This window comes from Leptonychotes weddellii, chromosome 7 (assembly GCF_054177405.1).
Source record: "Leptonychotes weddellii isolate Sample4059 chromosome 7, ASM5417740v2, whole genome shotgun sequence".
NCBI lineage: Eukaryota > Metazoa > Chordata > Mammalia > Carnivora > Phocidae > Leptonychotes > Leptonychotes weddellii.
This window is the reverse complement of record NC_138375.1, coordinates 29,486,471-29,499,488: the sequence shown is the minus strand read 5'-3', so window position 1 is coordinate 29,499,488 and position 13,018 is coordinate 29,486,471. Positions and strand designations below refer to the sequence as shown.

General features: G+C 39.5%; 1 protein-coding gene across 4 annotated transcripts in view; it reads left to right on the top strand.

Moving 5' to 3' along the window:
* Window positions 1-1,192: 1,192 nt before the first annotated feature.
* Window positions 1,193-13,018, top strand: part of TTC33 (tetratricopeptide repeat domain 33) — a 34,314-nt gene continuing 22,488 nt past the window's right edge. Inside the window, exons 1-2 of one of the 4 annotated variants that reach the window (XM_031028171.2) lie at window positions 1,193-1,332; window positions 5,203-5,424. In XM_031028171.2, the coding sequence (XP_030884031.1) occupies window positions 5,204-5,424 (221 nt within the window). In that variant the 5' untranslated portion in view covers window positions 1,193-1,332; window position 5,203. Of the gene's footprint in view, window positions 1,563-1,595; window positions 1,836-5,202; window positions 5,425-13,018 lie in introns of those variants that run through there. The other 3 variants (XM_081826060.1, XM_006733335.3, XM_031028172.2) reach the window with 3 other exon arrangements.

Here is a 13,018-nt window from a genome sequence, read left to right as displayed (position 1 = left end):
AGACCTCATACTCCAATATACAGGAGAAGTACTTTATGAGTATTAAGGGTCATTTTAATAAAATAAGTTTTACTGCTTCATGAAGGACATTCTTGAGTGTATTATGTATGTATGTATGTATGTATGTATGTATGTATGTATGTATGTATGTACTATGAGTGTGGTGCAGAATACAAGGACAACTAGCAGAGTGTGGTATCACTGCCTTGATTCCAGCTGAGCTGCCATCAGTCTTACCCATCACTGCTTTCCCATTATCAGTGCAATGTCAACATTGTGAAAAAGGCAAATGATGTCTTCCTGTGACTCGAAAATAGTTTGAAAAGGCCTTGGCAACCCTCAGGGATCTGAGGATCACCTTGGAGCATCATTGTTCCACAACAGCGGTTCTCAGTGGGGCAGGGGTCGGGAACGATTTTTCTTCCAGGGACATTTGGCAATGACTGGAGACAATTTTGGTTGTCACAACTGGTGGTAGTGGTGTGGGAGTGGATGCTAATGGCATCTAGGGGGTAGATTCCAGGGATGCTGCTGAATATCCTACCCCGCACAGAAAAGCCTCCCTTTCCCCAACAAAGATGATACGGTTTGAAATATAATGCTGAGGTTGAGAAAGCCTGGTCTACAAAAATGATCTTTGCACAAGATAGCTATATCAATAAATTAACAATCTTAATTTTTCAATTTCCTAAACAGTTCTCTGTGTTACATTGCCCCACTTAATTATTTTCAAGACATAAACCACAGCTACTTTCAAGTTATAATTCTTTTGGGCCCAACTTACTTGTTTTTTTCCAACGTGAAGCCTACAGTTGAACCACGGGCCCCCCGATCTGCTCCCCTGGTCCCCTTTCCCATGGACTTTTTCTTCTGTCCTTTGTGTCTGGCCGGTCTCTTTGCTAGGCTGTAAAGTCCTTTAGGGCAGGGTCCTATCGTAATGCCATGAACTACCCCCAAATCCCCCAGCCTCATCTGTTTCACCCGCCGACCGAAAGGGGCGTGCAGTCTGGCCCGGGCTGCCTCTCTCTGCGCGCACCTCAACGTGCGCAGCCGTAGTTTCCCGCGCTCACGCACTGCGGTCACCCGTGCGCCAGATGCTCCCGGCTGCTACTAGAGGGCGCTCCGGCCCCGGGTGGCTCAAACTACAAATCCCAGAGGGTAATGGGGTGGGGACGGCCGCAGTGACTTCTGGGATTTGTGGTCCCGAGAAAGGGATTGGCAACCACAAGGGCTCTGAGAGTCGCCTCTTCCCTGCCCTTCTCTCTGCATGGTTCCGACGGCCCGGGTCGGCCAGGCCAATTTCTTGGGAGACCTGGCACCAAAGGCAGGCTGGTAGGCTGTCGGGCATGTTAGTTTCCGTTTCCGGTGGGAAAAGGGCAAGCACAATGTAAACACGGGACCAGGGGAGTGGTCATCAGGTAACTGGGGTTTACGCTGACCGTGGTGGAAGCCGGAGGAAGTGGAGGAAAATAAGGCTGGTGGGTCTTGTGATTACGGGAGAAAGGACCTTCAGACGTCGGAGGTGACACCCAACAGGGGTGTGGCAGAGCCGGGACACTAAGGTTGGTCTCTAGAGAGGAGCAGTTCTAGGGGGTCGGGCCCTCCGTTACGCCTGCGTCAGGAGCGGCTTCCGCGTTTCCACGGCGGCCAGTGCAGCTTTGACCTTCCCTTAGCGGTGGGAGGAGCGGCACCGAGCTTGCTTCACACCCCGCGATGGGGGTGTCTGCAGTTGAGGACGGCCTGGTGAACTCGCGGGTGACGTCCAGTGCAGCCTTTATGAACTTCGCACGGGGAACTTGCTAATACAGATTTCTCTCTTGCGGGGACATTTTTGGGTAAATTGCTTCTTGAATTTCTTACCTCTGAGTACATCCCGGTACCCGAAGGATGCTGTTTCGATTTCCTAATGGTGTTCATCTGGTGGTTTCTCACCTTGGGTGCTGCATCCTCCGATGCAGTGAGGACAGGCATTCTCGGCTTGTGGCTGGGTGAACTGTCCAGCCTTCCACAGTAATTGAATGCATACTGTAAGGATCATTGTACCAGCAGAAGAATTTAGAACACAGCTTTGTTGTTTAGAGTTTTCATGGTGTTCATTAACTATAAGTCTGTATAAATTGAATTTGTGTTGTTTCATGAGTTTAACGTGAAACCTATATGATTATGATTTACCCATATGACTTCTTACCCAGGGGAAAACACCTAAAGGCTAGGATGTTGGCGCCTTGTGCATCTAATTATAGATTGAGGAAAGCCTTATTTATAAAAAGTCAGATAACCTTAGAGGAACAATAAACTAGTACTAATTAAGATACTTGAATCAACTCTGAGTGTTAAGTTTTTCAGGCTAGAAACTGTTTTGCATATATCCTAGGACTCACCCTCCTTTGAAGGCTGGCTAACTTTTACTTTTCAAGATTTATCAGGCTCCCCTCCAAGAAGCCTCAAGTGTCTCCACTGAAGTCATAGTATCCTTTGTTTACTCTCTAATAGCACTTATTCTGGAGTGTATTGACTATGCTCTTGTGATCTCCAGACAGTTTTGAAGAAAATACAAAGCTGTGCTAATGGCCTTGGTCACAGATTCATGCTTTTTAACCTGGTAAAAAGGTTGATACTGTTTTCAATCTTTATTCATCCCTTATTGTTGCTTTTCCTATTTTCCCATTCTCTATAATGACTATTTTGGAACTTTTCTATTCTTCCCAAGTACTCAAATCTATTTTTCCCTTTACTTGGAGCAGATGACTAGCTGCCTATTTCTTTGGGAAATGTGAAGCTTAGGGGTAGGAAATCCTTCATTGTCTTTTCCACCTATCCCTGAACTTGCCTGTACTTTTCACTCAGTATTAACTCTTGTCTGAGAGGAATGTATTCTTGCGCTCTTCAAGGCTAAACTTGTCAATTACTAGTGGACATTAGGCCTTTTATATCCCTGTAATGTCATTCTCTCCTCACATCCACAGCCTCTGATCTCTAGAAGAGCTTAATGGATTTGTGGAGGAAGATGGCAGAAACACCTGAGGCACTGTTGTGTGTGACTTTTTCATACATGGTAGAGAACCACCATCTGGGGTCTTTGACATTTAGAACAATGGTTTGGGTTGGAGGATGGGGGAGGGTAATGGGAGTCTGATTACCTATTAATTTTTTTTAAAAATATATGTGGGTCTCTGTTCCTTTTTCCTTTCCTCTCCACCTTAACCGCTGCTCCCAATAATATAGACCTGACCAATGATTTCTAATGTAATTTGCCTTTAGTAAATACACCAGGTTTTCATCTGTTAACAGGGTTCCCATACTACCTGGTTCCTCACATTGCTGATTTAGAAACAAAGTTCCATTTGGAAACTTGAAGCCAGAAAATGTAATCATCCTCCTTCTTGTCATAGGGACAGTCATAAACACAAGAGTTCTTATCTAGATATCCTGATATCTTATGAGACCTTCCTAATGATTTATTCTCTTACATTGTCTTCTCTCTGTGCCTCTGGCCTTGTGTTCCATAGTAATCACACTTCATTTTGAGCCATTTCTTGGTTCTTCCCCTAAGTTACTTACAGTCCCCTTCAAACATAGGAAACTCATTCTTCTATATTATAACAGGTCTGGGGAGAGAGTTTGGCATTGTCCTAATTCCCTAGTATAGCTTATAATACATTACTCCCCTGGGCTTCTTGAACAATCCCTGTTCCAGTGGAGAGCATGTGGTTCACCCGAATCTGCCTGTGCGTTTCTTGATTGCTACAATTTATTGAAACTTCCTTGAATTCATTAGGAATGTAGGCACATGACCTGTAATTTTCTTACCCCTCCAAGTTCTTTTTTTTTAAGATTTTATTTATTTATTTGACAGAATGAGAGAGGGAACACAAGCAGGGGGAGTGGGAGACCTACTGAGCAGGGAGCCTGATGTGGGACTTGATCCCGGGACCCAAGCATCATGACCTGAGCCGAAGGCAGACGCTTAACGACTGAGCCACCCAGGCACCCCACCCCTCCAAGTTCTGCCATTATCTTGGGCCTTTTCATGTGAATAACTTCATAGTCCCTTTTACTTTTTTGTCCCCTTCCGTCTTTTGATTACTTATATTTTATTTCAGCCATGTACATCAGTAATCTTGGATCCCTCAATAAGTCCCTTCTCTAAATAAATACTTGTTGAATGCTTCTATGTTTTTTTTTAATTTTGTTTCATCAATTGTCCTTTCTTTCTTATCCTTTACATTGTGTATCATTGCTGCTTTACAAAACAGTTTAACATTTGTTATCTTCTAGATTCACCCAGTAGTTCTGTGAATTAAGTTATTTATCAAGTTTGACTCTTTTAAAAACTTCTTTATTGTGGAAAATTTCAAATGTTTACAAGAAAGGAAAGTACAAGAAATCCTGTGTACGTATCAACTAACTTTATCGATTATCAACCAGAGCTATCTTTTCATCTATATTTCTCCTCTGTTGCCCCCCCCACCCCTGGTGATCACTTTGAAACAATTTCTAGATATCATTTAATCTCATATGAAATATTTTAGTATATATTCCTAAAAGATAAGCATTCTTTTAATAAACATAATTATAATGGTATTATCATACCTTAAACAATAGTGATAATTCCTTGATATCATTAAATATCAGTGTTCTGATTTTCCCTAATATTTCATAACTATTTCCTCCCCATTGGTGTGTTTGAATCCAGAGCTAAACAAGATGCACACGTTATATTTGGTTAGTATGTCTCTGGAGTCTCTTTTTATCTCCATCTTTTTCTCTTTTTTCCCCTGGAAGGTTATTTCTTGAAGAAACCAGTTTTATTTTTCTTTAGTTTTTGTTATTTGCTGTCTTCATCTCTGACATGTTATCTAGCATGCTCATCTATATCACAGGTTTCTTATAAACTCTAGAGTTTGGTAGGCTTGATCTGATTCAGGATTAATTTTTGACTTCATATAGGTCAGAAGTTTTTGACCTTCATAGGTACTTCATAGGTGGAATGGCCCTTCCACCAGGAGATACTTACTGTCCAGTTGGCTTTCTTTATGATGTGAGCACCCTTTGTTGGTTATTGCTTTGATCCACTATTTAATTAGGAGTTTAAAAAGTGGTGACAGTCTGATTCTGTTATCCCTTCTTCACCTGTTATTTGGGGAACTTATATAAAAGGCCAACTTTGAATTTTAAAGCTGTTTCTTTGTAATTTCCCAGAATGGCTTCCTTTGGATGGAAGAGGAAAATTGGCGAGAAGGTCTCAAAGGTCACTTCCCAGCAGTTTGAAGCTGAAGCTGCCGATGAGAAGGATGTAGTTGAGAATGAAGAAGGGAACTGGCTTCATGCCATTAAACGTAGGAAAGAAATTCTCTTTGAGGGCTGTGCCGAGAAAAGTAAGCAGCTGAAGGATGAAGGAGCCAGTTTGGCTGAAAATAAAAGGTATGTTTTTAGAGTTTTCTTATAGAGAACAGTTTACATTTCTGTCTGTAATGAGATGAAGAGTTATGAATTCTATAAATTCATGTTTTAAAAATCTGATCTAGGTGCTAAATTAATCAAATAAGTAAGGAGTTTTAAAGACACCTTTAAACAGTCCCATGAAGTCTGAAAGTTTGTAGAAGAGTCTTTAAGATTCTTGGAATGTCTGCTTTGCCATCATTTTTGTTCTGTCTGAAGAAGGGTAAATGCTAAGTAAAATGTAATCCAAGTTCTTGGTTGGTAGGAGATAGTTTAATTTCTGGAAACTTCCTCCTTGTGTTATTATATACCAGACAAATTAGGTGTTTCCTGAAGGGCTTTGAGGGCATGTGCTTTTTTTTTTTTTTTTTAAAAGGTGTTCAGTTATCCTTTTCCATTGGGTTTTATATACTTCCATAAATATGGTTGGTGCACAGGAATTTGACAACAGTTTCATTTATCCTCAGGCCTTCCTCAGCTAACCTCTTATACTTCTATTCACCCTTTACCCTTTTCTTTTCTTTTCTTTTTTTTTTTAAAGATTTTATTTATTTGTCAGAGAGAGAGAGAGCAAGCACAAGTAGCGGGAGTGGCAGGCAGAGGGAGAAGCAGGCTTCCCGTGGAGCAGGGAGCCCGATGCGGGGCTCGATCCCAGAACCCTGGGATCATGACCTGAGCCGAAGGCAGATGCTTAACGACTGAGCCACGCAGGTGTCCCTCCCTTTACCCTTTTCTGTTTTCCTTTTTTTTTTTTTTTTCCTACTTTCTTGTTCCTTTTCCCCTGTCTCTGATTAGGTCTTTCAGTGGGACCAAAAATCATTCTTTCACGAATCAGTGGGGACTGGACCCATTGATTAGTAGATTCTATAGAGAAAGCTGGAATTCTCTACAGAGGAAAAGAAAATGATCTGTATCTAAAAGCACATAAAAGATGGACTCTAGAGAGCTAAAAAAAATCTCAGTGTGAAATGTAAAACTACACAGTTAATGAAAGAAAATATGGAAGGGTATCTTTATAACATAGAGGTGGAGAAGGACATTTTTATTTTTAAAAATTTCAAATCTATATTAGAGTTGAAATAATAGTTCAATCCCTGTGTTCCTGCTAGCTAGATAAAAAATTCCAATAATTGCTTTATTTATCTATTTCTATACATACATATACATACACTGACATGTAATTATAAATTTACAGTTTTTTTTTTTTGTGATCTGTTTGAAAGTAAGTTGTAGACGTAATGACACCTCTCTCCTAATTTAGCGTGCTTTTTATAAGAATAAGGATATTTTGGAGTACCTAGCTAGCTCAGTCAGTGAAGCGTGTAGCTCCTGATCTCTAGGTCGTGAGTTCAAGCCCCATGTTGGGCATGGAGCCTACTTAAAAAAAAAAGAATAAGGATATTCTCTTACTAAAGACCATAACTGTCAAATCTGTGAACATTAACAATTCTGTAAACTAATATGCAGTCCATATTTAGATTTTTCTAATTTTCTTTCTTTCTTTTTTTTTTTTAAAGATTTTATTTATTTGACAGAGCGAGAGAGCACAAGCAGGGGGAGCAGTAGAAGGAGAGGGAGAAGCAGGCTTCCCGCCAAGCAAGGAGCCCGATGCGGGGCTCGATCCCAGGACCCTGGGATCATGACCTGAGCTGAAGGCAGATGCTTAACGACTGAGCCACCCAGGCGCCCCAAGATTTTTCTAATTTTCATTGAAATGCCTTTTACAGTTTTGTTTTTTTTTTTTCAACCAGGATCCAATCAGAGTTCATACATTCCATATTTTTGTTATATCTCTTTAGTGTTTACTTAGGTCCCCTACTTTATCCCCCATGATACTGACCTTTTTGAAGAGTCTAGACCAATTTTCTATTTGATTGTTCCCAAATGGATGTCATTTAATTTGTTCCTCTATCTCATGTGTTTCTTATAAACTGAGGTGTGGAGATTGGATTTAGATTCTGATTGACTTTTTGGCAAGAGTACTTAATAGTCAGGTTTGTACTTTCTATTGTATCATAGTAGGAGAGGAATAATATCAGGTTGTCATCAATGCAGCCATTTGAAAGACATTATGCCTGTGTCAGTCTGTTTGCTGTGTTTAGTATCGCTGAAAGTCATATTTTAATAAAAATCTTGAAACATTGGGGTGCCTGGGTGGCTCAGTCAGTTAAGTGTCTGCCTTCGGCTCAGGTCATGATCTCAGGGTCTTGGGATCGAGTCCCGCATCAGGCTCCCTGCTCAGCAGGGAGTCTGCTTCTTCCTCTCTCCACTCGTGCACGCTCTCTCTCTGTATCTCCCAAATAAATAAATAAAATGTTTTTTAAAATATTTTTTTATACTTGGTGAAGGAAATACACTGTATCTTTCAAATAAATAAATAAAATATTTAAAAAATATATTTTTTTATCCTTGGTGAAGGAAATATAGTAAGAGAATTACACTAATCAACATAAGGAGTGTTGTTTTATTTGCATTGAGGATATGATTTTGAGAAAATATATGTATGGTCAGCAGGAGTAGTATCTGAATAGGTCAGTGTTTAGGACAATACTCTTCAGATCATCTAAAGATCTAAAATCAGGCCTGTGTGCCTTTGACTGGTATCTTCCATGTGGTAATGAGAAATTTGAGAAATTAAAAATAGTACTGAACAAAAAGCAGTTTTTTTCTTTGTTCTTTTTTCTTCCTCCCTAATTAAAATTGGTGAGGGTGGGTATAAGATTCCTTGTTAGTCATTTTTGTCATGAATGAGTCAAAGTTGAAGAAAAACATTTTTAAGTTTCTAGATCTGTTTTTATTTTTGATTCTTGGAGTAATCTTTTATTAATGTATTTTAATATAAAACATCAAATGGTGCCTAAACTATAATATATTAGCACCTCAAATTGAAAATGAATGATGGAAAATAAATAACAATCAAGGACAATTGACATGTTACGTTATATTCTGAATTCTATTTATGGTATTTTAGGCATAAAAAGTTTTCTTCTGTAGAACTTTGCAAGATTGACCGTTCTGTCTTATTCAGAAGAAAACCCACTATAAATTTTCCACATTTAGGAAATCGTTTTTAGAACATCGATGAAACATCTTTAGAAATTCCTGTAAATGCCTGTTAAAAGCTCATTGACTTTGTTTTTGCCCTTTTCTCTAGACCACACTAGTGAGCAGGAGGGAAAAGCTATTCAGTTACTGCCATGGGAGTCCCTCTGAATTTCCTGTGGTACAAGGGAGATAGTAACTCTGTAGATAAACAAAATGACTCTTGTTTTCTGCCTGCATGCCAAAACATTGAGTCATTTCACCAAAATCAGCTGGGTTGGATGCTTTATTTTGAATGAAGAACACTGAAATGATTGAGTTTTTTTTTGCTGGTTAGCATTTGTTTTGGAGTAATATATACACAGCTTTAGAAGATAACTAAACAGAATAAAAGGAATCTAGTGGGATTGAACAGTTTGGCAACTCTCCAAAACTAAATAGAAATAATAGTTTAAAAAGACCTAAGATAATATTAAACTTAATATGAGGAGTAAAACATAATATAAGGAGGAATAGTGAAGCTAAATGAAAAAAAAAGAAACACTTCAAAACCTCAGTGCCTGTCTTCTGAATCAACTTCATTTTTTTTTTTTTAATTTATTTATTTGACAGAGAGAGAGATAGCGACAGCAGGAACACAAGCAGGGGGAGCGGGAGAGGGAGAAGCAGGCTTCCCGCGGAGCAGGGAGCCCGATGCGGGGCTCGATCCCAGGACCCTGGGATCATAACAACTGAGCCACCCAGACACCCCATGAATCAACTTCATCTTTAAGCATCCTCATTATCACTACATTTTAGCCACACTGGCCTTCCTTGTGTTTTTGAACACAGTTTTTATACAACTTTGTCCTATGATGCTCTGTCTGAAAAGCTCTTATCTTCTGTTTTCTGATGTCTCTCGTCTTGTCCTTCTTATCTCTACTCACATGTGGTCATCTCCGTGAGTCCCTCTCTGAGCATCCAGTCGAAGGTAGTGCCCCCAAATTAGAACAGTTTGTGGCACCTATCAGACCCTCAAATGAAGCTGTAAACGTAATGAAATTCCGATCAAAATCCCAGCAGGCTTGATTTTGTAGTAATTGACAAGCTTATCCTAAAATTCATATGGAAATGCAAAGAATCTAGACTGGCTAAAACAATTTTATGGACCAAAAAATATGTAGAGAACTTACACTTCTTTATTGCATCAGCACATTCTTGAATGCTGTGCCTTAATAGTGTCATTGTGAATGGACATCTACAGATCATGAAAAGAATATAAGGTACAGAAATGACTCACATTTATGTGCTAGTTGATCAGAGTTAAAACATCTGGTTATCAAAAGGCATAATTAAAAAAATGAAAATTCAGGCCACAGACTGGGAGAAAATATCTATAATGCATATATCTGACATAGGACATTTTCCTAGACTACATAAGGCACTGGCACAACTCAGTGGCAAGACACTAGCCAATTAAAGAATGGATACAAAGTTTGACCTGAAGCTTTACAAAAGAAGATACATGAATGGCCAGTAAGCACATGAAAAGCTGCTCAGCATGATTAGTCACCAGGAAACTTCAAAATAAAACCACAGCATACTACTACATAACCACTAGAATGCTAAAATTGAGAAGACTGACAATATCAAGCGAGGATGTGGAGCAACTCAAACTTTCAAGCCATTGTTCATGAAAATGTAGAGTTAAACATACAGCTTACCATACAATCCGGCAGTCTATTCCCTCCAGGGTATTTATTCAGGAGAAAGGAAAACATATATTCACTCAAAGACTTACATAACAATGTTCCTAGTAGTTTTATTATTATTTTTTTTTAAGATTTTATTTATTTATTTGACAGAGAGAGAGCACAAGTAGGCAGAGGGAGAGGGAGAAGCAGGCTCCCCGCTGAGCAGGGAGCCCGACGCGGGGCTCGATCCCAGGACCCTGGGATCATGACCTGAGCCGAAGGCAGCGCTCAACCAACTGAGCCACCCAGGCGCCCCTGTTCCTAGTAGTTTTATTCACAGTGGCCATGAAGTGGAAACAATCAAAATGTCCATCAACAGGTGAATGGATAAATCAATTGTGGTGTATCTATCCAGTAGTATCCTATGGAGCAAGGAAAAGGAATGATTGATACATCCAAGAGTTATTATGCTCAGAGAAAGAAATCAGAGTGTATATTATCTGTTTCCTCTGTGTAAATCTCTCTACAGACAAATCTAATCTATAGTGACAATCCTATTGAGTGATGAAAAGGAGTGATTGGTGCATCAAAAAATCATTATGTTTAGAGAAAGAAGTCAAAGAGGGCATGCTGTCTGATTCCATCTATGTAAATCCCTAAATGGAACTCTATAGTGTTTGTCTGGAGCCAGAAATTGGGGTGGGTTGACTGCAAAAGGGCCTAGGGAACATTTTAGGTTAATAAAAATGTTCTTTATTATGAATAGTTGTGGTATTTACATGGGTGTATACATTTGTCAAAACTCATTGAAGGGCATGCTTAAAATGGGTACATGTTTTGGCATCTAGATTATACTCCAGTAAATTTGATTAAAAAAAAAAATCAGGGGCGCCTAGGCAACTTGGTGGGTTGAGCATCTGACTCTTGATTTCAGCTTGGGTCATGGCTCAGGGGTTTAGCCTTTAAATTTAGCCTTTTAAATTATTTCCTGTGCTCCGGGAGCAGTGGCAGAAGTCCCCCGTCTGGAAGTGGGGAGGGGGAATTTTGCAGTTGCACATACTCCCAATTCTCAAGTTAGAATCTCACCTCCTCAAGTTAGCCTCTCAGAGGTTGTATAAAATCATGTCACCTTTTTTAGTTCTCTTTTTTCTCTTTTGTAAAATGATGGTAAAGATAAGTGCGTCAAAATATGGAACAGCTTTGAACTTGGAATGAGTACTGATCATCAGAATGGTAGAGAAGTAGGGATGCCTCTAGAGGAATTGCTAGAGATGGAGAAAGGGAGGAAGGTTGATGAAGAGGGAACTGCTTGTACTTCCTAGGATATAAGCTTTTGCCTCCTTGTGATTTTCTTCCTTCCTTCCCTCCTTCCTTCCCTCTCTCCCTCCTTCCTTCCTTTTCTTTCTTTCCTCTGTCTTTTTTGCACTTAATATTTTCTAATTTAGTTTTATTTAGCACTTAGAGTGTGATCTGAACACATGAAATGTAGCGCAATCCAAGTGTGTTAATGTCATCCTTCCTCAAAAGGCAGCACAAGTTTTTGGCATTATAGTCTCCTGCTGTCAGTTTACTTCATTGGTAACTAACTACTCTTAGAAAACTTTCGTTTGCAATTGAATGGTTTTTAAGATCTGAAGTTCTAACTTACAGTATTTATGATTCTTTGTAACCAAAAACTGGTGTTCTCTTCTATCTAAACACTAAGTAATTTTGATGCACAGGGACAGTATTGTGAATATAGTGAATAAGAGTGTGGATTTTGAAGTCGTTTTACCTCTGTTCAGATCCTAGCTTTATCATGTCTGTCTGTAAAACCTTTGGCAGATTATTAACTTTTTAAGTGTCAATTCCTCATGTGTAAAATGGTAAGACTTCTCTCATAGACAATTGGGGGATTAAAAGGCAAGTCCATGTGAAAGAGCTTAACATGTCACCTAGCCCCTCGGAAACATTCAATAAATGTACTTCAGGTATTGTATTTTAGGATTTTATATGTGATTGGCACATTTCATGTAATGTTAAGATTTTTTATAAGTTATTTTGTGCAGACACCTTTTTCTAGAATCTTTCCTAACTGGGTTATACCTCTCAGGGGTCACAGTGTGAGTCCCAGCTTTGATATGTTGGCTTTCAAGGTTTCAACCACTAGAGGGTGATGTTTGATCACGTAGCTAAATTGTCTGATTTTCCTCTGTGGAAATTAGTGTATGTGTGTGAAGCAGAAATATAATTAGAATTTACCGTGAATCTTATCTCTTGTCTAGAAAAGTATACGTATCAAAGTGAACGTGAAGGCAGTCTGGCTGTGTGGCACGCATTTTATTGACATCAGCATGGATCTATTTAATGACCATGACCTTCATTTAGATGGCATCTGTTCCTCCCTCTCTTTTGGTTTCTTCTCACTGGTGTACAAATAATACCTTGATAACAACCATTTAAAAAGCTTCCCTTGCCTGCACATGCCCTACCATTTCTTCACTCCCCTTTCACCACAAACTTCATTTCTTGATGAATCATCCTCTGGGTCTATTCCAGTCATGTTTCTATTCCCACTGGTCCCCGCAGCCACTCTTGTGAAGGTTTTATGACCTCTGGTCATCATGTCCCTGTTCCCATTCACAGTACCTGTCATCATTCAGAGTAGTTGACCCCTGTCTTCCTAAATACACTGCTGTCTCATCTACAGCACCACACTCAGGTTTTCTCTTTTGTCTCAGTGTCCACTTCTTAATCTTCTTTGCTTCCTCCTCTTGTGTTCATTTTCTAAATATTGGTGGGCCGCAGTATTTAGGAAGTACTTCTTGTCTTTTCTATATCCTTTTTTCCCCTTCTTAAACTTACATAGTCTCCTCCTTTCA